Here is a 25,899-nt window from a genome sequence, read left to right as displayed (position 1 = left end):
TATATCAGCAAGAGTATATTTTTTTATTTTAAAATTGATTTATAGGAATATTAATGATGTATTCTTTATTATGAATGAATTATTATCACACCCCTGGTCATTTAACACGGAACACGTAAATACTGGTCATAATAATGTTGATGTCCACTGAAATATAATAAAAAGAAAGATATTCGTTCAGATACAATACGATCGGACGTTGGACGTGCGTTTCGGATACGATTATCAGCTATTGTGGCCAATAATAAATGTTTACATCCGTGTTGTACAAAATTATAAATTAAAAATAAGTAAGCATTACTTTTGGATTATATTAGGAATGTAATGTAAGTATAAGATACTATTAAATTCTTAACTAAAGTTTATTTCCATGTATGTACTTTATAAATATTTTTAATATTAATTATTTGGAGTTATATTGGTTTTAACATTTACATTTTCAAATTTAATGTAGAGTTGCATTGAAAATAAATAAAAACTTTAGAAAATTAATGACAGTTTATCAAAAACATATCAAATTGACGCTGTGTTCGGGTTGACGGTGTGATGATTAGCTCCGGTGATAAAATGCACGGCTGACACTATGATTATCTACGCGCTAATGCAAGGGTTCTGTAAACTCTCATTACTTTCTATTTAACTATAAACCAACACTACCGTCGTTTCCAATAGGGTAAAAAGTCAAACTTGTACGATGTACGATCTATAATAAGTTTTTGCACTTTTATGATCACCTGGTTGGTAATGACAGTTTTTTAGAGAACAAGAATGGAAATTAGTGGTTGACTATTTAGAAATTACTGCAGTTATAATATGTTTTTTTATTTCACTACATTTCTGTTTTTATTTTTATCTAGTATTCTACATAGTAGGTACAGAGTTATATACAAAAATGTGCAATCAATATAGTCTTAAATGGACACCTATAGATTTATAACCTATAGATGGAGTATTATATACAAGACTGACGTCTAATCGAGAGTCGATTTTCGAAATGTAATTTCGTATTGTAAATGAACTGAGGAAATTTAATCTTACAAAAAGCCGGACCGGTGGCCTTTTTTCATCTCACTTTTGTGCTCCGGATTAGGTATCTATAGATTATATTATTGCTATGTAGGCAGTATTTAGGTGGAAAATATTTTGTGACATAATTAAATCCGATGGAAAAAAGCAACAAAATTAAAAAAATTCTAACAACACATTTGTAATGCACCATTTATTTTTAAAGTAACACTATGGTATTTTCTAGAAACATTAGTTTGTTCGCTTATCGAGGACACACTTCGGAAGTTGGTGTTACCTGCCAGGTTGGCACGTGCGCCGACACGCGCGCGCTCACCCAAGTTTCCGCACGCGTTGAGTAGGTAGTCTTGTCAGCTTGCTGGCTCGTGCTCACTCGCTTCCTTACAATTAATGAACCATTGTATGGTGCTTACTGAAATATGAAAGCACGTGTTAAAAGCTATCCTTATTAGGTGAGCAAATGAATTTAGTTTTGTTCATTTTTAGGTTTCATAAATGGTAATTTTTATTTAGTCTATTAAATAATGCATACAAAGTAATTAAGAACCTACCATTCAATACCTTAGTACATATGAATGATACAGAATTATCTTATTAAGTTGGTACTTTCTTAAATAAAATTAGGAAAATAATGAATTAAAGCTAATGTGAAATTTTAAATTGTTCCATTGTGCTGAATGACAATAAAAATTCAATCAATTCCGTCAATTCGTCTACTTGACGTTTGTGCAGTATTGCCAAACGTCACTCAAGTTACAGAGCCGGCACAAAGAAGTAAAAGGGGACAACTCAGTGTCGGATGCGCCGCGGTGTTGTGCATCAAAACGATGCGTTTACGTAAATACAGTGCGCCTTTTATTATCTGTGAAGTTCGATTGTGGTCTGCGCTCACCCCTCCCATTCACTGGCAATGATTGATCTGCAGCAGATTGACAGATTTTTTATAAAACCACCCGAGGGTCGGTACTAGCGAGCAAATATTAAAGGCAATTGTTGTTTAATTTTTACATTGGAAGGGCGAAGCGTTTCGAGTGTTGTAATAATGTTTAGATAATAGCAGTATCCGTTCAGCTCATATTTCTTATTCAAAGCGCGTGGGACCGCAGCGCCACCGTTGGCAGCGCCGGTGATTTCATTACGCATCGGGAGCTTTGTTTAAACTTTTAAAACGACTCTTGATGACCGTTACGTAGCACCTTGCGACAGATCATTTGCTTGCGTAACATGACTTCCTAATAGATGCTATGATATCAGAGACAGTTTATGCCTTTCTTACCTTTCTGTACTTCACGGCAGTTCCTTTTAAATTATGTATTTCATTGTCTTAAGCATGTGTATGTAAATAATACCATTTTATTAATTTTGATCTACAAAAAGTATAGAATGGTTTCAACAAATAGAGAAATTAGAATTATTAAGGGAAAAAAAACAGGCCAAAACCTTTTTTTATGTCGTCAAAATATGTCACAGAAGTCGTAACAGCTTATCGCATTGCATTAAATCTATGCGGTTTAAAAAAAAACTTTAGCAGTTGCAAAGTTTTTATAATCCTACAACTTCGACAGCCCGCTATTAATGCTGACCCTTGACGGGTGTGGCTTGGTATTATTTTTAAATATATTCTTTAGATTTGGTATTCGGACAATGGTTAGCGTAGTCATTCGATACTAACACAATGTACCCACTGATCCTCATTGATCGCCAATTACTGGACATTAAGTACCTCAAATGCCTTTCATATCGGCTATTTGTAGCAACAAATCAAATATAAGAAAAAAATCTAACAATGAACCATTGAAGATTACTATGGAGTATCGGCGGGGAGATTTTTATTCACTTATAAGCCTGTTTTTTGAATTTGCCCACAATAGTTTATGTGAGCTTTAGCACGTTGCTTTTTTGATTGAATAAATCGATAACTTTGACGTTTGAATTTTTAAATATTCTCTTCGTAGTTGAAAAGTGAATCACATTCCAACACTTGTAATACCACTGGTTACCTGTAAATTATTAATTTTAGTATTATTTTATATCTATAGTAAGAATTAACTTTTCTGTTTTTAAATGCAAAATATAATTTTATACATGTAAAATTGTTTCGTAGCCTACTTGTGTAGCAACAGTCGGTGTTGGCTTTACTACTGTTAATTTACTACTAGGAGGGATTAAGATTAATTTAATTTGGGTCTACAAACTAAAATGTGCTAGTATTTTTTGTATCGTTAAGACAAGGTGATAGTGCTAGGTGGTGCGGTGCGCACGCGCCGCTGCATCCATTGTCGCACGTCATTGTGCACGGCTGACGGCAGCGGCGCGTACAACGCATTATTGCATTTTTATTGCTCATCTTCAAAGCTTTGTTAGTTTTGTTACGTTTTTTATCGACACACACGTCGCCACTAAACGATGTATGCTTTCACGCTGTAATTCATCTATTGTTAATACCTTTATAGAAAACATACAAATGTTATAATGCTAAAAATATATCAAGGAGCTATTGAAGAAATAGTTTTAATAAAAAACATCTTTGGTGTACATTTTCTATTTAATTCAATGTAAATAATAGTTAAATATTATATAACTGGAACCTTAAAGTACAAGTTATTATATTCATTAAAAAAACCTATATGTAGTTGGTACTTAATTTTAAGAGGTATTCAATTCAAATATTACCTTGTTTAGAGAAGAGCGGAACAGAAATCGACGTTACAGGCGGACACAGGAAGCGAAGTCGTTTCTTGATTATAAAAAAAAAACTGTAAGTCAATAAGTATTCATTCAGATGCAAATCATGAATGAATTCTAGTACCGCTGCTCATGCATATTCTTTCAAGGAATGCTAACAATCAACTTACACAATTGATCAATTTGTAGAAACAATCAAGTTTGCGGCGGATGTATGAGGTTAATGTACTCAAGTTAGGAAATACCAATGATGCGACCTCTTGAGACGGTCGTCTCAGAAAACTCGCAACAGTGAATCATCCGCGTCGTCGCCGCGCTGTCGCCGCGCCGTCTGCGAGATATGCGGGTCTCCACTACCCAGTTGATCACGTTCAGCACAGATTCCCTTAGACATCGAATGATGGGCTGATTTAACCAGTTGCTGAAAGGTTAGGTGTGCAAGATGTTAGCTTGTCTATTATTATCTCTAACTATAGCAATCAAGAGTCATTACTTGGTCTCTAGAGTTAGTACTTACTATAGAGCTTTACTTGTGCCTTATTTCATTTTAATTCATTGTTCATTATTAAAAATAAACATATAATTATACACTATTAATCACACTGATAAACATTTAAATGATCTATTCAGTTGTAACCGCAACCGGTCTTAGATTTCAAGGGTTGGCACACGACCTATAGCAAATATTGTGATAATCTGCCTCTCCGCTATTGTCACTCGATGACTGGTTAAAAAAAATCGTAAAACGATCATCGAGTGCGCATCCCCCGGGACCGTTCTCCGCTTCAAACAAACTTCATTCCCATAATCTATTCCAATTAACTGACAGCGCCATATTGTGATATTAACACAATACAATCATTGCCCCCCTTGCATAATACTGACGTTTTTGCAAACGAATATATACTTAATTCCTATCGATTAAAGTCGTTTTTACGTTGTCATTGGAAAGAGCTGCATACTTGCGCACTTTATGGATAAAAGAGGTTTTCTGTTGTGAGCCAAGTACCAACAAAGTAGGTGTCCGCTCTGATTATTAGTTTTTATAACGTTAAGTCGTGTCTGGCTCATTGTTATATCTTTTCTCCGCCTTCTATTAGATACGATCCATTCATAAGTTGTTTAGCAAACGTCAAAAGGTGTTTTTTCTGTTTTGTATAGGTTTTTCTTAATACAAATTTAGTCGTTTTCTTGTCAATTTTGAAATCACATATTTTTATAAATGATATTCCCTATATTGTCTGTAAAGAACTAACTGCATTCTAGAAGTCAGACACTTTATGACACGTCCAATGTTTTCCAATGTAAAATAACTTGGGGTTAATCCTGTCACATTATTAAGACCATCGTATAAATTGTGAATGTGCCAGTATCAAAATTAAAATTGTAAAATAATATGTTTTTTTTAATTTAGAAATCTATTATAAGGTAATTATGAATAAATTGCCTACAAGTTATTATGCAGGTGATATAAGATTGATTATACTTTCTGTTTAAAAGACAAAAAACAATATTCAATCAATAAATAAATCAATAAGAGTATTATGGTTACGGGTACCAAGTATATTAAGGCTTTTTTTGTTTACTATTGATGTTTAAACTAACTTACAGTCCTTAAATCCCTAAGAAAGATCTTTGGTACTAAGCACAGTTTTAATACTAAATCTACACTAAGGAGGACCACTTTACGATTCTGAGTGCCGCATATAAACTTAACAGATAATGTATTGTAATACTATTTAATACTGTCACGCAGATAGGCTGTCAGTGCAAGTTAATCCGGACAGATAGCACCGTCCCCCGCCCTGCACGCCGCCACCCGTCGCACCCATCTGCACCCCATTCGATACTTGATGGGAGCTATTAACTCTGATATAATCACTATTGTCTTTCTAATTTCCCACAATCAGTTGAATTAGGGATGGGTGTGAGATACGATTCAGTTGCTACTTTGTTCTGTTGAATTTTGTTAGTGTTAGAGAAGTTTGAAGCGTTCGTTCACGAAGCCCGCTTTATAAAGCAGAGTATTTCACTTGAGATTGGCGAAATTTATAAGGAAACGCCATTAACCAAAGAGATTGATTGATTGGAGTTTAAAGTCATCTTGATGAATTACACATAGGTCGAGAGCATGGCTTTCTTTCGCTTTTATGTAGGTAGATTAAAAATACCATTCAACTATGTATATAAAAAAAATCACAGCTTTTTCTAAAATCCAACTTTATGCAGACAAAATTTAAAAATGTCGTAATAAATGCGATTATTTCTAAGTCTATGAGATAAATTATTTTTAGAATTGTAATAAATTAGTTTATTTATATTTAAACACCAGTACGCTCGTAAGCAGTTTACAGCTGCGTAATAGTTAAAGTAAAAGTTTAAATGCTTTATAAATCGTGTTATTTTAATCGATTATGTTTTCCCATACCAACCGCAACTGGACGTTTGACAATATCGATATTACATTAGAAAATCGATACGATATCGATTATTTTAAGTGAATATATACGAAATTTGTCGCTTAATGAAAACCGTTCACAGGAGTCAGCGGGGTACTCGGGGGCACAGCGGTATCATCGTGTGAGATCTAGTGATTGACTGTATCGACATGGAAAAATGTTATAAAGCTAAATGTTACTAAGGTATATTACAATAAATAATAATATCGTAATTAAATTATTACATGAAAATCTTACAATTCAATGACTGAAGTAATGTGTTCTGTGTGAGTTCTTAATGAATAAAAATATTATTTAACAATTGAAGTTTTAGATTGTTCTTTTTCTTATTGCCTGACTGACCAATTGGCAATGTTTTTTGTAAATTAAATCTAAGCTATTGAAATCTAAAATCGAACTAACTTTATACTCATTATTATTGACACGGATGTAACCGAAACTTCCTCCGATACATGATCCGAGGAAGTTACATAAAATATTGCTCGTAGGGCTCTACGTGTGTTTAAAATGTTTTTTATGTTCACTAAAAGTATTGGTCTTAAGAAACTTTAAGTCAACAAATAGGCAACTATTGTATTTATTTTTCTATGAGCTTAATGTCTTTCCTTTTAATTTCATGAAATTCACTACAAATAAGGATGATATTGAATTTGCTTGTTATAGTTGGATATTAGCAGAAGAAAGAAGCGCATTCAGTACTGCGGAGTGGCGGTGCTGTGGTGCAGGGCCGGCGCGGGCGCGGCGAGGGCGCGGTGCGGCGGCGCGGGGCCGGCGGGGACGTGGCGCACAAAGGGCGCGCAGGTGGCCGACACACGATACCCCATTGATCGGGATGCTCGCTATAGCCTCCTCCGATTGTCTCCTCTGAAAAGAATTCCTGACAGACAACGCTCACTCCGCTACTAATTACGCCCGCTCAAAGATTAAATTGAGCAAATTTTTCGCAAATGAGTTCTTCGAATTTCAAATCCCCAGAAAATAGTTGTCTTATTTATGAGTTCATTTATTAATTCGCTTTTATCTATGCATCTTTTCCAAAACAAACTGTGGTGAAAATAATTGAATGAATCCTCGCAATTTAAGTATTTAAAATTCTCTCATATCACATTCTGTTCGGTAATTCTCAACTCAGATTCGGTTAAGAATTACCGAGTCTGAGCGAATATGAGAATACAAAGCTCTAAAAAGGGTCACAGCAATACTAGTTACTCTAATTTCTTATTTAAAGATATGTATTATTTATTTGAAAAATCTTAGTTATAAGTTTTAATATTTGTCACGTCTATGTTGACGTTGATGGTGATCTATGACAATCTGTGACTCATCTTGCGCTTGCGCACAATCTGCGCAAAGCGATTCAAACGAAATGAAAAGCGTTTTGTGAGGTATTTCTTATACGTTGAGAGGCGCATGTGCGCTCGCACAAAGGTTTGCAATTTTTGCATTGAATTGCTCCGTTTATTAAAAAACATGATGTTTATGACTTGTGAAGATTTTTGCAACATAGAAGTTTAGACTAACCACTCTGGACTTGTATTAAACATTTATTGCCATAGACAGGAAAACTTAAAACTTAGAATGGAACAAGTCAAGTAAAATGTTATTTATTGACTATCACCTTCACATACCGCATTGCTATTCAACAAATTAAATATCCTCATTTCAATTTAAAAATGGTTCCGGTGTTCGCAGGCGTTGCGCCCGTATCCTTTGCCTAGTGCGTCTAACGATTTACCGGCAAATGCTTATATCATTTGTCCAAACGTTAGCATTACCATTTGGTCATTAGCAATTATTAATTCCTAGATTATTAGTGTAGTGTATAGGGGCTCACTATTTTCACAACTTCCACTGCAGCTGCTAACGCGCTGATATCTCGGCAAAAACTGCCAACAAGGTCTCACCTGCTGGGCCTGATTCCCGATCTATTCCCGCCGATAGTCAATTGTCCCACACGTCAACTTTGTTGTGGACACGCGACTTTGAAATGTCTATTATTAATAAAAATTAAATGAGTTGCTCATACTTATGCTATAATTTTCTTAAACAGCATTGAAGGGTAAGTATAGCTCTCATAGATACGCTAACAGCATGTAAGTGTAAATTAGGAAGCTATGAGGATAAAGTCAACGGTTTTGTTTTTAAATAAAAATGTCAAAACAAAATATCACCTTGCGTGCTTTTAATTTGTGACATTTTCAGTTTAATTTAATAATGTTTAGTTGTTGAAAAACAAAAACACCCTCAAGCTATAAGCTACAGAAAAGCTAAACAAATAGGAAGGTAAAGTAGTGGCTTCCTATTTGGTTATTAATGTTTTCTACTTTCCCGGTTCTTCCTAAACACTTGCAGGCTTCGATGAATAGTAAGTCGCCATCTTCGATAAAGGAGACCAATTTCTTGGTATATTTGAAATGACATGTAGTGAAACCATTGCGCGGTTTTTAAAAACGTATTCTTCTTTCTCATCACTTATACTTATATCTCTGTCTAATTATGTATATATTTAGAGATATAATAATTAAACTTTCGTAGTTTGAAATATATATGTACATACAAACTCCATACGTCCTCAGTTATTAACACATCGGTAATTATTATGCAATGCCTTTCCTATAAAATCGCAACAACTGGTTAATCCTGCTAGGCCAGTACTATTCTATAGGGCTGCCTAACAGGATAATTTAAAAATAAATCATAAGTCCCCTTATTTTCACACTAAACATAATTATATCAAAACATAATTATTATGTGTATGTTACCTCGGTTCGTAATTTCCTACACACTCTTTTGCGAAAACTACTTCAATAAAAGAGCGCAGAGAGATCATTTCTAATACTCGTATGAGTAAATAAGAGTAAATATGTATTAGCAGCGAAATGTAAATAAAACGAAATCTAAATACAAAAATCATTCGCATTTATATTAGTAAGATTATATGATCAAGTATTTACTTGTATGTACATACATTTGTATGGAGTTTGCAGCAGCCCTGAACAGCCACGTGGGCCTTAACAGCACCTGTTAGCTAAATATACCGAACAGCAATCAGCTCGCGCATCTGCTCGCAAAGAACATTACGCAATAACTCTATGGTAATGGTCTGTCCCCGTATCCAGATGTTCGCTGCGAACAGCGAGCGTTGAACGTGAGATGATTTTATGTCGGAACCAGTTGTGTTGTCGGCAGACCGATCGATGGTTAAATAGCAATAACTTTTTATTATGACAAAGATATAGTTTTTTATATGAAGACTAATTTATAGAGTTGTTGGTCCTTTTTATTTGTGAAATTTTATTAAGGGAAATAAAGTTATAGTGCGTATCTAATATTGTTAAAATTGTGAACGATATAAATCTAAATATTAGGTCCTTACATATGAAATTGGCGTTTTGTATGGGAGGAACAAAAAGTCGAATATTTTTTAATGTAATATATTTAATTAATCAAAGTATGAACTATTATTTTCTATGCACTTTTGCCATCTTATAGGTAGTTCATTGATCCCTTTACTAAAAAAACCAGTCGGACGGGAATCAATAAAATCTTTGAAGGCGATTTGGACTGCCCCATAGGAGTTGAATTTTTTCCCTTGCAAGAAGATATCCAAATTTCGAAAAAAATGGTAATCTGTTGGAGCAAGGTCCGGAGAGTACGGAGGATGTCTTAGACTTTCCAATTGAAGCTCTTCTAATTTAGTAGCCGTCTGTTGCGCAGTGTGTGGTCTAGCGTTGTCGTGAAGCAGCAGTGGCGTGGAGTGATTGACCAGCCTAGGTTGTTTAGTCGCTACCTTTTCCATCATGGTTTGCAATTGCTGACAATAGACATCAGCCGTAATAGTCTGGCCAGATTTGAGAAAACTGTAATGAACAATACCGGCACTAGTCCACCAAACGCTTACAAGTAACTTTTTTGAGGTTAATTTTCGCTTGGGGCCGGATTTGGCTGGCTGGCCAGGATCCAACCATTGCGCTGAGCGCTTCCGATTATCGTAAAGAACCCATTTTTCATCACAAGTAATAATTCGGTTTAAAATACCTTCATTATTGTGCCGGTTTAGTAATGTAACGCAACAGTCGACGCGCGTTTGCCGGTTTGCTTCAGTCAATTCGTGAGGTACCCACCTTTCAAGCTTTTTAATCTTCCCAATTTGCTTCAAGTGAATTAAAACAGTTTTATCACTAACATCGCAGCCTGCAGCTAACTCGGACGTGGTTTGCGATGGATCCGCTTCCACAATAGCCTTCAACTCTTCATTATCAACTTGAGTCTCAGGCCGTCCAGGGGGCTTGTTCTGCAGATCGAAATTTCCAGAACGAAAACGTTGAAACCAAAAACGCACTGTGTTTTCTTTTGCAACACGATCGCCATACACATCATTCACCCTTCGAGTCGTTTCCGCAGCACTAGTGCCACGGCGGAACTCGTACTCGTAAATAATGCGATATTTTAAGTTTTCCATTTTGTAAAATGAGTGACGCAAACAGAAAAAAACAGAAGAAAAAAAACAAATGAATGACGGTCATCGAACCACAAATACATGAGTCTATAGCTGTACAAATTTGAATTTGGAATTCCTTACCAAAGAGGAGAAATTCGTGATTAAAGTGGCCAGTACGAAAAACGCCAATTTCATATGTAAGGACCTAATATATCGATAACAAAACTTTATTTCGACAATTGATGACTCTAAATTATACTTACCTACTATTATTACTTACTTGAATGAAGGAAAACACTCGGAAATTTTTCAGCTTCCTTTCCAAACCTTCCAATGATTAATAATCTCCCGCTATTCTAAATTTTTTTTTTATTTTTATTTTAAGTTGGAAAAAACAAGGATTGGTCTACAAATAATAAAGAAAATTTTATATCACTTAAATAATTTAAAAAAAAATTGCCATTACAGCTAATGTTTGGTATATCAACTAAATGAATAAATGGTTTCAAATCACTTTATATGAGAATTTATTTCATTTATTAAGAGATTGTAGTTACGACACGTGCATCTAATTGTGTGCCCGCATACAATGATTGGCGTCACACTTTGCTTGGCAATACCGTTGCACTTCCTACGGACACCCTAATACATCCTAATGTTCGCGAAGATTATTACTAGGTCGAGTGTTTACTGTCGTACAGAGTCGTTAAGTAGTACCCTTTTGGATACATTAGGTATCCTTTAGTCACAACTAGCTTTTACCCGCGACCCCGTCCGCGCGCAATAAAAAATAGAAAACGGGGTAAAAATTATCCTATGTCCGTTTCCTGGTTCTAAGCTACCTGCCCACCAATTTTCAGTCAAATCGATTCAGCCGTTCTTGAGTTATAAACAGTGTAACTAACACGACTTTCTTTTATATATATAGACTAGCTTTTACCCGCGACTCCGTCCGCGCGGAATAAAAAAAAAAAAAGAAAAGAAAACGGGGTAAAAATTATCCTATGTCCTATTCCTGGTTCTAAGTTACCTGCCCACCAATTTTCAGTCAAATCGATTCAGCCGTTCTTGAGTTATAAATAGTGTAACTAACACGACTTTCTTTTATATATATAGATTATCAAACAAAGTAGCAAAGGAATTAAAGGCAAACATTTTAGGTTACATTAAGTTTTATAATTGATAATTATTGACTAATATGGACGAAAATGTTTTAAAATAAAAATCAAATTTATTGGAAAATATAGATCTAATATGATGCAATGAAGCTGTAATTGTTAATCATTAACAAGAATAGTGTATGAAACCTGTATGAAGGTTATTAACTTTGTACGCTTTATTATTGTATGGGATGGCACAAAAAGGGAAGCATTGTCCTGTCGACCCAGGTGGTCGTCAGTAGTCACCCGGGCGCATCTTGTTTCCTTACACGGAACTTGATCACAACATTATTGCCTTTGCTGATCTCTAAACTTGCGTTCATTTGTATCTATTGATAACAATCGCGTTTTTTACGCGAACGGATTGTCTTTGGTTTCATTTGTTTATGGTTAAACTTCATTCTCGTTTGCATCTGTCTATCGTAGTCTGTGTTCATTAGACATCCTTTTGTGGCTTTTAACGCAATATGAATAGGCTGGGACCGTAATTGTATTGTTTTTTTCCATTGAGATGTTGAGAGCCAAAACTTGTGGGAGCAAGAGAATTGCAGATTTTTAAGTTTTTGGTTCCAAACATAGTAATGTGGTTAAAAGACAGAACAAACGACGAGCATTAACTCAATGTAAACCTTTTTTTAACCGCGTCGAGACTTAGAAGTTTGTCTGTGGTCGGCGGCTCGTAAAAATTCGCACCTTTCTACTCACTAGAACATTGTTTATTATGAAGTATAAAGTTTTACTTTCAATTGTTAAAATGCCATAAATATGTAATTTCTATGTTGTCGGAACCTTTAGCAGCTTCTGCGGCCTACAGTCAATGATAAATGTGGGGTAGACGAACTTATAACGATTTAAATTAAAAGAAAAATTGCTAAATTTTATCCATACACATATGGCGAATTCATAGATTTGTGTATTCTTCATTTGTACTTCTTATACTTTAAGCGAAACTACCTGTCCTCTTATTACTCTGTGTCCTAGGTAAAATCAAACAAAATAACACATGAAGCATACATAGGTAGATATGAAAATACCTGTCGGTAGTTACGAGACGTGGAAAAGTCACAAGTGCTTACGGTAACTGGAAAAGGCTTTCCCTAATTACTTGGGGTGTGTTTTGTTTGGTGCTATCGGCGTGTAACGAGCCGCAAATGGGTCTCCGATCGCGCGATCATGCGGGCCGCCCGCCCTGCGCCCCGCCGCCCCGGCTACGCGTCAAAGGCCTTTGTGCGACTGTAAGGTATTGCTCTTAGTGAAAAGTTTGGCGGAAATATATGAATATATTCTAACTGCTACAATAAAAGTTGTTAATTGGTCACCAAGTGAGACTTCGTCTAGGTTTCTCATGCTAAATTCACACTAAGTGGAACACTAAGATACTGTAAGTGTGCAACAAGTATTGTAAAGTATTAGGCTTTCGTGCTATTGACGTGTAATTAATGTTATGAAATTTATGGGCTTGAAGTAATTGTAAAGTCCAAGAATGAAAGGAGAGAAATTTCTTTACCTAAATTTAATATTTCTAATAATGTATTAAAAAGAAATTCACTTAAAAACCAAATTTTTGTTAATCGCTTCCGCCAGTTCACAGCAGCCATGGCCTTAGGCGATAAGCTCGGCTGTGCTAGCGACGGAATCTCGCGTCTATCCTTGTTAATGAGTTTATCTCATATGTGCAGTGCAATTAGCCCATTGAATCTGGCACAAGGATTATTCGGAGGTGCGCGGTCAAAGTTCTTTCTTTAATTACTTATTAAATTAAACCTTTGTATTTATGACCCTTTAAAATTTATTTAAAGGCCAAAAGTAGGCACGCATTGTTATACTGAGTCTACAGATGTATAATATACGACCATGAACTTTCTACATTACCTTATGTTTTTACGTTTAATTTAATATTTGCCACATACAATAAATGTTATTTTGTTTATAGGTATTGGTTTGTTATTTACTATCACAGTTTAAAGTCTAGACTAGTTTAATAATTTATTAGTAATTGTTATTGTAATTAACAATTTAAAATTGAAATTAAAACCATTAAATTTAGTGACATCCCCATAATTTAGTATGGCGTGTGTGTTGTAACAAATTATGTAAATGCCGTGTATGCAATATGGCCCGGCCACTGCAGCGCTATCTGGCTGCATCGACACGCGACACACATCCTTTTTAATTGTTTTCTATTGTTATTATGTGCCAGAAACTACGGAGAGTTAATCATAAAATACTCTAATCATTTTTGTCTTTTCATTACGTGATAACTTTACGAACTGATAGTTCTAAATATAGTTAGTGAATCTATCCCGAATTTTATTTGACAATAAAGCAGCTCCTTCTTCTAAACAATAGTCGATAAAAATGTTACATAGACAAGAACACGTGAGAGTTAAAAATTCTACGTATTTTAACAAAAAGAACTTTAGTTTAATCCTATATACTACCACGATTCTACTTTTCCTACGATGTTGTAACTATCCTGTGTTCTGACAGCAAACACGCTTTGTTTGCTCCTTGGGGTCGTGCGGATGACCACAACGAGACCTTGACAGTTCAGGAGCAGCTCTCGGGCTCCGAGCGAGGGGTCTTTGCTCCTGATTTACGGCCTCCGAAAACCACAGGGATTCAATATGCCTTTGTTGCAAAATGTTTTTATTGAATAATAAAAATTTCCCCGCAAAATGGAACGACTTTATAGGTCATAATTCCATTTTAAAGCTCGCTCTTTTAGCGTGCCTAAGCTGGCTGGAATAAACGAGATGCTATCTAGTAATAAATCGTATTAGCTTTCATTTGTTTTGAAAATGTCAAAGTAATTACAATTCATCCTGTTCTTATACTGTTGTTATTCTAGTGTTTTGGGCCCAGTTAATAAAAAATAAATCTGTTAACTGCTTTAAGGGAAAGACTACAATGATAAGAATGAGCATATGTATTTAACATAATAAGTGATTAGTGGCCACGATCAAAATTATTGGCCTGATGACAACGATACAGAGGAAAAACACATTTGTGCTTGAGATAACAATCAAAAAGTAAAATTCGAACATGGAGATAATGACTCGATGAATAATAATGAGGTTTGTAAGTGTGAATCATCAAATACATTTAAATTGTTATCAATTAAAAGCAATATAATAGCGATTTGAGTCGGGTAGGTCGGACCATATGGTGTGGTGGCGCGCGCCCGCTGTTGGGGCCACAAAGCTCCTTAAAATTGGAGAGAATTTAGGTAGGTACTTTTATTATTAAATGTTAATTAAGTGCTATAAAACATTAAAGTGTTATTAATAACGCATAGATGAATCATATTATTTTATTAATTTTCAAGTACATCTCACAAAAGTGACATTTATTTAATTACGAGTTACTTTATTGTAATATTTTTTTACTTGAGTTATTTGATTTGGTTAGTAATATTATAAAATCGAAGCTCTAAAGATTACTTTTTTAGCATATCACCTAAAATTAATATAAATAAAGAAAAACCTATATGAAATAAATAAAAACGTATGGAAAAATCTCTAATTTTTTATTCTACTTATCGCTGGTTTCGTGGCCTCATGAGTTCATGTAAATTTGTTGAGCTCAATTGAAGTTAATAGGTAAGTGTAGAGGGCGAGGGTGAGGTCCGCCAGCTGACGGAGGTGTGAGGGAATGCAGCCCTCCCCCTCCCTCTCCGCGGCATTCGGTACACCACGAAACCTCCTCAATTGTCCAACAAATACGTCATAAATATTTTAAATGCTATTGAAAAAATTAAATGATTATGTAGTCTGATATGAAATCGGTAATAAGATTTCGGTATCGGTAACAATTTTTTGTATATATATATATATATATATATATATATATATATATACTTACTACCTGTTGCCCGCGACTCCGTCCGCGCGAATAAAAAAAAAACGTAATAAGTAGCCTATGGCTTCTTCCAGACTATATTATCATCAAGATCCGTTGAGCCGATCCGGAGATACCTTCAAACAAACATCCAGCTTTCCATCCATCCGTCCATCCATCTAAACATTCGCATTTATAATATTATTAAGTTATAAACATGAAAGAAGTTATTTAAAATGCAATTTATTTCATCCATTCTCAATCATTCATTTTCAATCATTTATTAACAATGTAAGTAAAAAGGGCTAATGTAATTTTGTTAGTAATAAACACTCGCTGTTTTACAGTAGGTATATTAAAAAAAAATACGTCCACGGCTGCCACAAGAAATTCACCTGGAGTGTACCTACTTATGTCAATTTAAAAATGTGTTTTTTTTAAATTGAAAACAAACCAATTACAATAATGGTATATTAGGTTTTTTAAAGTAGAGACTGGACTTGGGCAAAAATGTAAAGTAGCAACTTTGCCTTAGCAAAAAATGATAATTTGTAATATTATGAGACTAGGCGGGAGTCCTTCGTATATTACAGAATTTAAAAGATAGCTTACAATGTGGCCAGGTGGTTACGAACTGATTATATGTATACAAATGGTATTTACACAGAAGTACAGCTAAAGATAGAATGTTCCATACGTGACGTTTATTTATAAGGCCATATTCAAAATGTCATGTAGTGAAAAATCCATCCTGGCACCATAGCATGGAGATTTGACTCTCCGCTGTTACTAGGAATTGTTCGTAGATGCATTTCGAACAATAACCTGGTAACAAAATAATTAAGCATGAACTGTTTTATCTTATTTTACTAACATAGTTGTATTGTAGGATCTGTTGTTTTTATTTTTATTTTGCACTAATACTATATGGATGTAACTGGTCCGAAATAAAAGTTATTTTATTTTATTTTTATTTATTTTTTTAAAAATTATCCCAAATTTAGGAAAATGCAGTGTATAAAAGTTAAAAGTAAAGTATACTTAACTATTTCTTGAAGTGTTAATTATTGTTATATTATTACCAAAACAAATTTAAACCAAAAACATTTATAACAATCGCAATATAATATTGTCTTTTGGTTTTTTATAAAGTTATTAATTTGTGATTAAAAATAAAAATGAGTCAATTGATTGTATACCAATTTCCTTATATATAAAAAATGTATTGTAAATTACAAAGTAACGTAAAGTGGGCAAATTTTTGACGTCCTCTGAAGGCATTTTAACTGGCCTCACTTTAGTGCTCCGAATTAAGCATCTTTAATTTGTCTGGTATAGTCGTATCAATGGGCGTTTCATTATTTGAATTTTAGCTCATTTATGAACTTTATTCGCTTTAGAAAATAAAGGGTTATGTCATCACATCACATTAACAATAATTAAATCTATGTAACGTTTCGTGTTATTAAGTTAATGACTTTATGGTAAAATTGATAAAAAACTTAAAAGTTTTGGTAAAGTAACATATTCACGTATTGTTAAAATATGCATCCCCCAATTGATTTATTTTTTTCCAGTTTTAGGTTCGCAATGAAGGTTGTTATTTCTTATTATATATGCGAGAGGTGTTAAATGAAAGAGGAGCTGAGTATCGACTGATTTATTATTTTTTATTCCTACCCTCACCATATTTACAAGTACCTGACAAAGGTAAGTAAATTTAAATAAATATTATATTGTATAATTCAAAGTACATGTGCATTTACGCATTTCCCTAAACGCTCTCTTTTTCTACGAACGGTGTGGCGACTATGACAGCTGTGTGCATAGATAAAATCTTGTCGGACGACACACGTGTAGTTTTTGCTTCAGGTTGACGCAGCACGCGTTTACTAACCACCCGTTTGTTTTTACTAAACACTGATAAATTAAACTTCAGATGTCCACTTTTAATCTCTTCGTAAATCGTATTTGTGCACAGATAATAAATATCATTTCAAAAATATATCGCAGTAGTGATTGTGCATTCACTGGTTTAGGCCTCAATTGAGACAGGTTTAGGACCTACTCCTTGGCAACTTCGAATATTATGAATCTGTAATTCATTTACATTTTCGTATCACGAACGAAAAAGATTTTAATAAATAGTTATAAATTATAATTAATTACAATTCATGACAGAAAAATGTCAATTTTAATAACGTTGTTATTTTTAAATAAAAGATTTAAAAAAGTAAATAATTATCATAATACTTGACTTTGCCTTCATTAGAAAAATGAAATAAATTCTTCTGTATATTTATAAATGTAGTGCATAATTTTCTAAATTATCATTATTTTTAGAATAACACACACATTTTATTTCTATTATGCTTTTATATTTTTTTTATTTTGGCTGAATAGCCTAAAACCATGTCTTAAAAAGTAAAAAATTGCCGCCATTTTAGTAATGATTACATGACAAAGCGAGATTAATGTTAAACGAAATTAAAATTTGAATAATAGTGATAAAATCAAATAATTATTCTTTTGTTTCTTCCAGTAGTTCAATTTACTAATCATATTTTGGTAGATTGTGGTTAAACATTTATTTTGAAGAAATTTAATTCAAGTACCTACGGAACATATTGTTGGAATTAGCGCATATCAGGTACGTTACAGCAATTACAATTACAATGTCTAATTGCCATTTCCTTAAACTGATTAGTATTAGCGGAAAAATAAGATTGTACTAGATCTAGGTCCAACGCAGCTGCATAAAATAGACAGCTGCCGTGTCCGTCTAACGATACTAGGAATCATAATCATGTATGTGGTAACCAATACTCTTAAACGTGTTTATAGCGTCAAAAACATCGATAAAATTCAGGTTTGTGTCATAACGTTATAGATGTTTTTTAATCCAAGATAATCGTACCACATTAGTAATTGTAATGTGTTTATGAAATATATTACTTGTTTTGACTATTAAAATAGGTTTTTCTTATTTGATTCTATTGGCATCAATATCAATAGTTAGGATTTACAGATATGTATTTTTTAATTTTTTAAACTTAATGCTATTATTTATTCGTATATGTGTAGGTACATAAGTAAAACAATTGTTAATGCCGCGATATCAAATTAAAAATTAAAACATTTAAGATTAAACATTGATTGTGATCAGCGTTTTTGTTTCAGTTTTATTCTTATTTTATTAGATAAATGAATGTCATTGAACGTATTGTTGTTATAAATGTAAAATAAAGCCAAAAAACTTTTTAATTGTCAGTAATCCCTCTCATTTCCATGAGAACTTTTCTATTAATTACCCCATAAATGAGCAAAGGTCTCGTCGCTATTACGCTTTGGTTAAACAAAAGGGTTGGACGCACTCGTGAGCCATTGTTTCTTAGCTATAAATCTAATGGATTGCATAATTATGTCCTTTAATATGTGACAGTCGCTCTTTAACATGTAAATTTATCCAGTAGCATATTGGCGGGTGAAGTGGGGTGGGAACTTATAGCGCGATGTTAGGGCACAACGGGACGCCACTTCACTGCCTCAGCCGCTTTGGGGTTGCTGTTTGTAATTCAAGTCCTTCGAAATTTCGAAATGTTACAATATACATTTTTTTAACCTTTAAACGACAAATTTAATTTTGCTTTTTTATGTATTATTTATAGGCTTCTTAAACGAATTTCAGTTTATATTGCTTATGTTTTATAACCTAATTAAATAAGTTATTATATAACCTGAGGAAAGTATTACGTTAAAAAATACATTTTATAGAAAAATTCACAGATATGAGAATAATGCAAATTGGCTACTTAGTAACCCCTCCATCCTTAAAAACATTAAGTAGATATATACTTAAATATTTTAATTTGAAATTAAATGTTAGTTAGCTAATAATCACGATAGAACTGTTCATGAAGCGTATCAATTTAATTGCATACAAAGAAAACAATAAAAGAAACAAAGTCCTAAAAGCCCCCAGCACTTGTCAACCTCTTCTGAGGTGAATTGTAGACGTATTCCTAGTCTTGCGATTGTTAGCATTGTTATGTGAACAAAGCTTAAGTAGTTTAGTGGCTCTACATAATTCGAGAAACAGTTGCGATTTCACCGCGATATCGTTTGTGGGAATACGGGTACGAATTCAGAATAAGTGCTTGGAGAATAACTTGAATATTTTATTGTTATTGCTTGAGCGAGGATAATACACGTAATTATGTATTTGTTTCCCTAGATTACAAAATTTTCCTTGTGTGCGTATTAGATAAGATGTGCCGTACAAGGCTTTTCCATTAGTTCTAGTTTTAATGAGATACAGTTGATATGTGTCATATTTTAAAAATCAATTGCGTTGTAACCGTAAAAGTATACATCTAAGTTAATTTAAACACATAAAATAACAATATGTTCGTTTGTCACTTCGAAGTAAAACCTTGACCAATGTGAAAATAAAATAAAATAATAAAACTTTCTTTTTACTAAAATCTACAACGTTTTATAAAGTTCAAATTTCCGAATTCAATAACAAAGTATTAAAATAACTTTTGAGCAGTCAATTAAGCGGCAACGTATCGTCCATCGAGATAGCGCGATGGTGGTGCATTGTGGCGCGGCGCCCCGCGGTGCCCGGCAGCGTTGCGGCCGGCCGCTGCACCACTCGCTGCTCGGTGCTCACCAATGTTTTATATTGCAGTTTTTGTAATTGTTACTTTATTTCCGCTTCGATAGCCAGATGAAAGGACGCGTATTGTGGGAAGTATTTGTAATCGAACAGCTAAGTTACATATTTTATCGCTAGGAACATTGTAATTTGCTATTGATATTTCTTTATTCGGTCTTTTCTTAGTAATTATACAATTGCACTCAACCTGCGAGATTCATTATTTCCTCTTGTAAATAGCTAAGTTTCGGGCATTTGCTTTATTACAAATTTTATTGTATAGGTAGTTCATATCTAACGCATGATCTTTAATATTGTATTAAGACGTTAGTTTTTAATGAAGCGCCATCCCGCGGCGATCTGACAGCGGCGAACGCAGACGATTGTGTCTTCACACCGTACTCAAATAGTTGTATGCTGTATGCTTCGCGATCAAGTTAACAGATAAGTAGTTTCTCACCTCCCCGCGGTCGCAGCGTCGCGAAAGGGTTCGCCGAATAATTGCAACAATCAATGTGAAGGAGCTATCGAGCAATTTGTATGGTATTTGTGCGGGCTGTCCCGGCGATGCTATCGCGCCTCGGGGTGCCCGGCCTGTTGGGAACTCTTTTTAACACTTTCTCACACCTCAAGTGTTAATGGGTGTCGATAATAAAATTAATAACAGCGTGTAGTTATGAAGATAATTTTTATTATTTTATTTTTAGTGCGAGCATAATTTGGCATTACAGTTTATTAGTTGTAGGTTCCTAAAGACAGCAACTAATTCGAAATTGCTACTTAAGTAGCAAAATGAAAAAAAAAATTGCACTTGTATTTAAAAGAAAAAAAAATTGTGTGCATATTTGATTTTAATACCCTAAATATTTTCTTGTAACTCATGTACTTGTATGTAACAGGTGTTCACTCGCCTATGTTTATCTGTTATATAACTTTAAATAAAATAAAAGTATTGCAATAAATTTGTCAACTTTTTTATGTTTACCTTTTTATTAATTGCATCGACCACCGTTCGGAAATAAAAATCTTATTAGTATACTGTTTTACCAAGAAATGTGAAGCCCAACAATAACTCACGTACGAATCCATAATAAGACATAAACATCACCTCGTAGCAATATGTCACACGTAACAAAGCGCTGCGGTAACGGTGCCCGTCGCGTGGTCTCCGCGGCCCTGTTATTTACGATCTCCTGCCGAAGAAAGAGAACAAAAAACACTTTGCTGTTAAATATTTGCCAGAGACAAGAGGGGTCGATAATTCGAGGCTATTATGACGTCACTTCACGCCTTTTGTGCCGCCGTCACGCCGTGTCATCTGCTCCTCGAGACGCCTGCCTCGACTATCACTCGATTATATCTATTGTGTAATTTTTTCAGTGCGCGCGAGTCGGATGTGCCACCGACGATGAATCTGTCCCGTTCGCTTCTTCACTCGATTTCGCTGTAAAAACGCTTGAGGAGCTTTATTGTCTCGGGGGCCTTTTACGACCTCTGTTTTGTGACGCTGTTATTGTTTGCGGATGATAAACATCTCGCCACTACTAGGTAGGTAAGGAGCATCGCCACTTTTACCAGTGGTTTATTTAATAAGAGCTCTATCGAATTTGTCAATGATGTTTTTAATCTGAATGGCCTTGCCTTATCCTCTGCTTTTCAGATATAATAACCTTTTAAATGGAATTAATGAATAGGGATTGCTCTATGCTACCGAGAGATTTTGCTTCAACGTCAGAATCGGTTTTCAAGCAAGATCCAAGACTTATATCAGCGATTAATAAACTTTACGGTAGAAATGAAAAAGACGATTCAAATAGTGAAATTGTATTGCCTGAACGAAAACTAAATTTTGAGGAAGTCCAGAAAATGTTGAACAAATCGTCTAAAGACACAGGTAAAATTTAGAACAAATTGATGTTAAATAACACAACAGTAAGTAGTGATATTGAACTATATGAAACTATTTTTAGAGAAAGCGCCAAGTACGTATTTGCAAGAAAGAAGTAATATTAGAAAGGAATTGATTAAAAACATAGAAAAAATACTGGAAAAATTAAATAGCTCTGCAGAGAATGGTGATACACCAATACTGTTATTAAGAAACCAGCGGCTATGGAGTAACTGCGTTTATGATCTAAACAGGTTGGGAATTGGTTAAAAAATTTAAATGCGACTAGAAAAAAATGCTTAAAGTCAAAATTTAAAGTTTAATATTCTATTTTATTAGACATTTTTATGAGACTTGCGATTTTTTTTTATTCTAGAGTAACATTGAAGGCTTTCGCGGACGCGAAAAAAACAACTTTGAGTTATTCCAACCGGGAAGACAAGACGAGGTTTAACGCTGTAGTTTTTGTACTAACAAAAGTACACGAGTTATTATTGAAAAACCTTTCAGTTACTAGAAGGTATGCAAAGAAAAATACTTAAAATTAAATAAAGCAAAGGCAAATTCTAGATAAAGTGCTTGAAATATTTTTTCATTGCCCAGGGAGCTTTTCTATCAAAATGTAACAAGACTTCGTAATCAAGCCAACTTGGACATTGCAGTGAGAGATGTTTGTTGTCTCTTACAAACACCACCTTGGAATTTAGGAATAATGGCAACAGCTAAAGGTCTAATAGCGGGTCATATTCAATTACAACTGCGAGATGGTTCATACGTTGATTGTTTTGGGGCAGGCGGTAAGTACAATTGTAGTAAGTTTATCTTTCACATGTATAAGAACACTTTTAGTATCTCTGTTTATTTCGGAGAGAATCTGTCGGACTGCAATATTGTCGTTATACGGGACAGTGGAAATTCACCGATTATGTAATGACTATTTTAGGAACACTTATACCACAGGACGTGAACGGCATAAAAGAGTTTAGATCGACTGCAAAATATATATTAGTTGTTGAAAAGGATGCCATCTTCCAGAAATTATTAGACGAAGGAGCGCTCGTGAGATTGGGACCTGTGATCATTTTGACTGCAAGTTTTCTTTCTTTTGTATTCTTAAATATTATGTTTTATATTACCGTATCTGCTGTTCCAATAATTCATACTTAACAATAGCCAAATTTGGTTTATTAATTGTAGGGCAAAGGTTACCCAGACGTGTGCACTCGACAACTTCTGTGTCGCTTGGTCAACGAGCTACGATTGAAGGCACTAGCTTTAGTAGACGCTGATCCACATGGATACGAAATATTTCTCACATACAAATACGGCTCTTTGGTAAATGAACAATGAAAATCTTTATTATTGCACACTAAGTTTACAATGTTCAATGTTGTCTTGGCTCCTTAACTAGTATAACTGTATTTAATGAGCAAATAACTACACTTAAGTGAACATAACAAGTACATAATAAGTACACATGAAATAACATATTTCACTGTTTAAACAATAGATTTAATTAAATTTAGAATAAACAATCAAAACACCAACAATTAATTGTACCTATAAAAATTCTGATAACCTCCTTCTTTTTGAAGTCGGCTAAAAACAAATAAGAAATAATCCGAAATCCGAAACCAATAACGTAAAGTTTAAATAGGATTGTCATCTTGCTCGCTATTCTTGGTAGGTCTACAAAAATGTTTTGTTTCGTTAAAGGCCTTGGTTAATGTTAACAACAATCTTGTACCTAATACCTACATAATAGTAATAGCACATATTAACTCATATAATATATTCTAGGCTCAGTCCCACCTCTCGCAGTCACTGGCTTGCAGCTCTCTGCAACTGCTGGGAGCCAGACACGGTGACGTCATGACCCTCGCGGAGAAAGAGGCACGCCTGAAGCTCACCGCTTTGGATAAGAAGAAGATTGTCAGCTTGCTCAAGAGGCCTTACCTTGATACAGCAGTGGGTGAGTACCAATAAAATAAACATAACGGCGACGTTAGTAACCTGAATAATATAGTGTAATTATAGGTTTCAACATAAAGAAAGACTTGGAGGAAATGTTAGCGAGCGGAGTTAAAGCAGAAATTGAAGCATTATCTCCCACGGCCGCTGCGCTATGTGATTTTTATCTACCTTCAAAAATTATGCAGGGAAAATACTTGGGATAAAGTCGAAACAGTATACACATATATAGTTAAATAGTTTATTTGTTATAATTGTAGGGCTCGCACACATTTTGATAAGTAAGAAATGTTATGTTGATTTTTAATAAATTTTTCTTTTAGCCTTTTACTATTTATTTAAAAAATAGCATCTGAATCACATTTTCCAAAGTCAGTAGCGTCATCTAGCGAGAAGCAAGCTTTTTATTGACAACTGTTGGCGCCATCTAGTTGTATGTAGAGTTGTAATGTGGAGTTGTACTTTTTCAATTAGTTTCGACATAGTCTAAAAGATGGCGCTTTGACATATTTTAAATTAAAAAAGAAGAACAATCATAAGTTTTAATAACAAATATTTTTCGTTTGAAATTATATCGGGGGCGGAAAACGAATAAAAAATAAAACCGAATTGAATGTTTAGCGACCGTATTATTTGTCCAACAATTGTTACGCTTTTTGTCGTCATGCGATTTGTAGGTACATTTTATGTATATCGTAGAAATATGCTAATTGCGTTTTGTGTGCTTAAAATATGTAATGATAGTTATAATTGATAAATTATATTAACGAATTTTGAAATTAAATCTTTTTATTAGCTGAGCTTTAGAAAAATTATTATACCATTGACATTTTCACTGTCATTTTAATGTAAATGACATCTTCAGTTTTGTCAGAATGTCTGCAGGGAAGGAAACAAACGTATTAATAAAATGAAATTGCATTACCAAAATTCTCTCGCTTCAATATGGAAAATAAAATAGTTCTCACACCAGATAAGAAATATACAATTAAAGCTCGGTCATATGAAAATGGATTCCAAGTGAAAAACAAAGCAGGTCATGTCAAAGGTAAATTTATAAAAAGTGGAATTGCCAGGTCTCTGGATACACCAAGGAATAAGATGATTAAAGAAAACGCTACAAATGAGTGTTACGATGGTGTAAAATGTAAGTCACCAGTAATACAACCCAGGGCTCCAGATCGTTTCCTTATTGGAGGAAGACATAATAAATTCAGATGTTCCGTTGACAATGTTTCGCACGCTTCTACAGACCTCTCTAAGTACGAATTATTGAGGAATTTATCTTTTTCTAATTGCAATTCCGATGAAGGATGCAGCGGTAATACGTGTAGTAAAAACTCGAGCCCTGTTGAATATTCAGTGAAAGACGAACATCTGGAAAGATACTTCAGAAGCGCCGAGTTGTGGTCTAACAATAGTACTTGTGGGGATCAAGACAGTGTTTTACCTAATGTCACAGAATGAGTTACCGTTGGTTTCTGAGACAATAATCTTTGTATAAAACATATCGTCATTATCCTTGACAAAACAAAGATAAAAATATTTTAAAATGGGGATTTTGGTCTCGGAAACACTTTATTAGTAGCTGAACTTATTCATATCATCAGTTTATCGCATGCATTTTAAAATACAAAAAGTAAAATTTAAGTTTTGTTTGTTTAATTTACTTTTGCAAGTAAGATGCATACTTTAGTTATTGGTACTTTAGTTTAATAACAATTATTTGGAATAAAAATATGGTAAAGAAAGGGCACAACAAAAGTTTA

General features: G+C 34.1%; 2 protein-coding genes across 3 annotated transcripts; both read left to right on the top strand.

The window, feature by feature from the left end:
• The first annotated feature begins 18,177 nt into the window (after window positions 1-18,177).
• Window positions 18,178-24,338, top strand: LOC106714241 (meiotic recombination protein SPO11). Of its 2 annotated transcripts, none has more exons than XM_014507223.2 (10): window positions 18,178-18,261; window positions 21,652-21,819; window positions 21,932-22,165; window positions 22,242-22,413; window positions 22,536-22,679; window positions 22,763-22,956; window positions 23,103-23,248; window positions 23,357-23,494; window positions 23,960-24,131; window positions 24,197-24,338. In XM_014507223.2, exons 3-10 carry the CDS (start codon window positions 21,949-21,951, stop codon window positions 24,334-24,336), a joined length of 1,323 nt encoding a protein of 440 aa, XP_014362709.2. In that variant the 5' UTR covers window positions 18,178-18,261; window positions 21,652-21,819; window positions 21,932-21,948; the 3' UTR covers window positions 24,337-24,338. The 2 variants fall into 2 exon arrangements, with proteins under 2 accessions (XP_014362709.2, XP_014362710.2); XM_014507224.2 differs by having other exon boundaries at window positions 24,186-24,248.
• Window positions 24,339-24,973: 635 nt separating this feature from the next.
• LOC123721233 lies at window positions 24,974-25,663 on the top strand. The gene has a single exon (XM_045679228.1). It carries the CDS (start codon window positions 25,076-25,078, stop codon window positions 25,595-25,597), a length of 522 nt encoding a protein of 173 aa, XP_045535184.1. The 5' UTR covers window positions 24,974-25,075; the 3' UTR covers window positions 25,598-25,663.
• Window positions 25,664-25,899: the final 236 nt, after the last annotated feature.

Source organism: Papilio machaon, chromosome 1 (assembly GCF_912999745.1).
Source record: "Papilio machaon chromosome 1, ilPapMach1.1, whole genome shotgun sequence".
Classification (NCBI taxonomy): domain Eukaryota; kingdom Metazoa; phylum Arthropoda; class Insecta; order Lepidoptera; family Papilionidae; genus Papilio; species Papilio machaon.
The sequence above is the reverse complement of the archived record's forward strand: the minus strand, read 5'-3'. Positions and strand labels throughout refer to the sequence as shown.

What these genes read in the sequence shown, in the direction of transcription:
- LOC106714241 (XM_014507223.2), top strand. Translation starts at nt 21,949, where the DNA reads ATGGAATTAATGAATAGGGATTGCTCTATGCTACCGAGAGATTTTGCT. An exon ending in GACCTGTGATCATTTTGACT is followed by an intron (nt 23,249 to 23,356) that starts GCAAGTTTTCTT and finishes TATTAATTGTAG; the next exon opens with GGCAAAGGTTACCCAGACGT. An exon ending in TTACCTTGATACAGCAGTGG is followed by an intron (nt 24,132 to 24,196) that starts GTGAGTACCAAT and finishes GTGTAATTATAG; the next exon opens with GTTTCAACATAAAGAAAGAC.
- LOC123721233 (XM_045679228.1), top strand. Translation starts at nt 25,076, where the DNA reads ATGGAAAATAAAATAGTTCTCACACCAGATAAGAAATATACAATTAAA.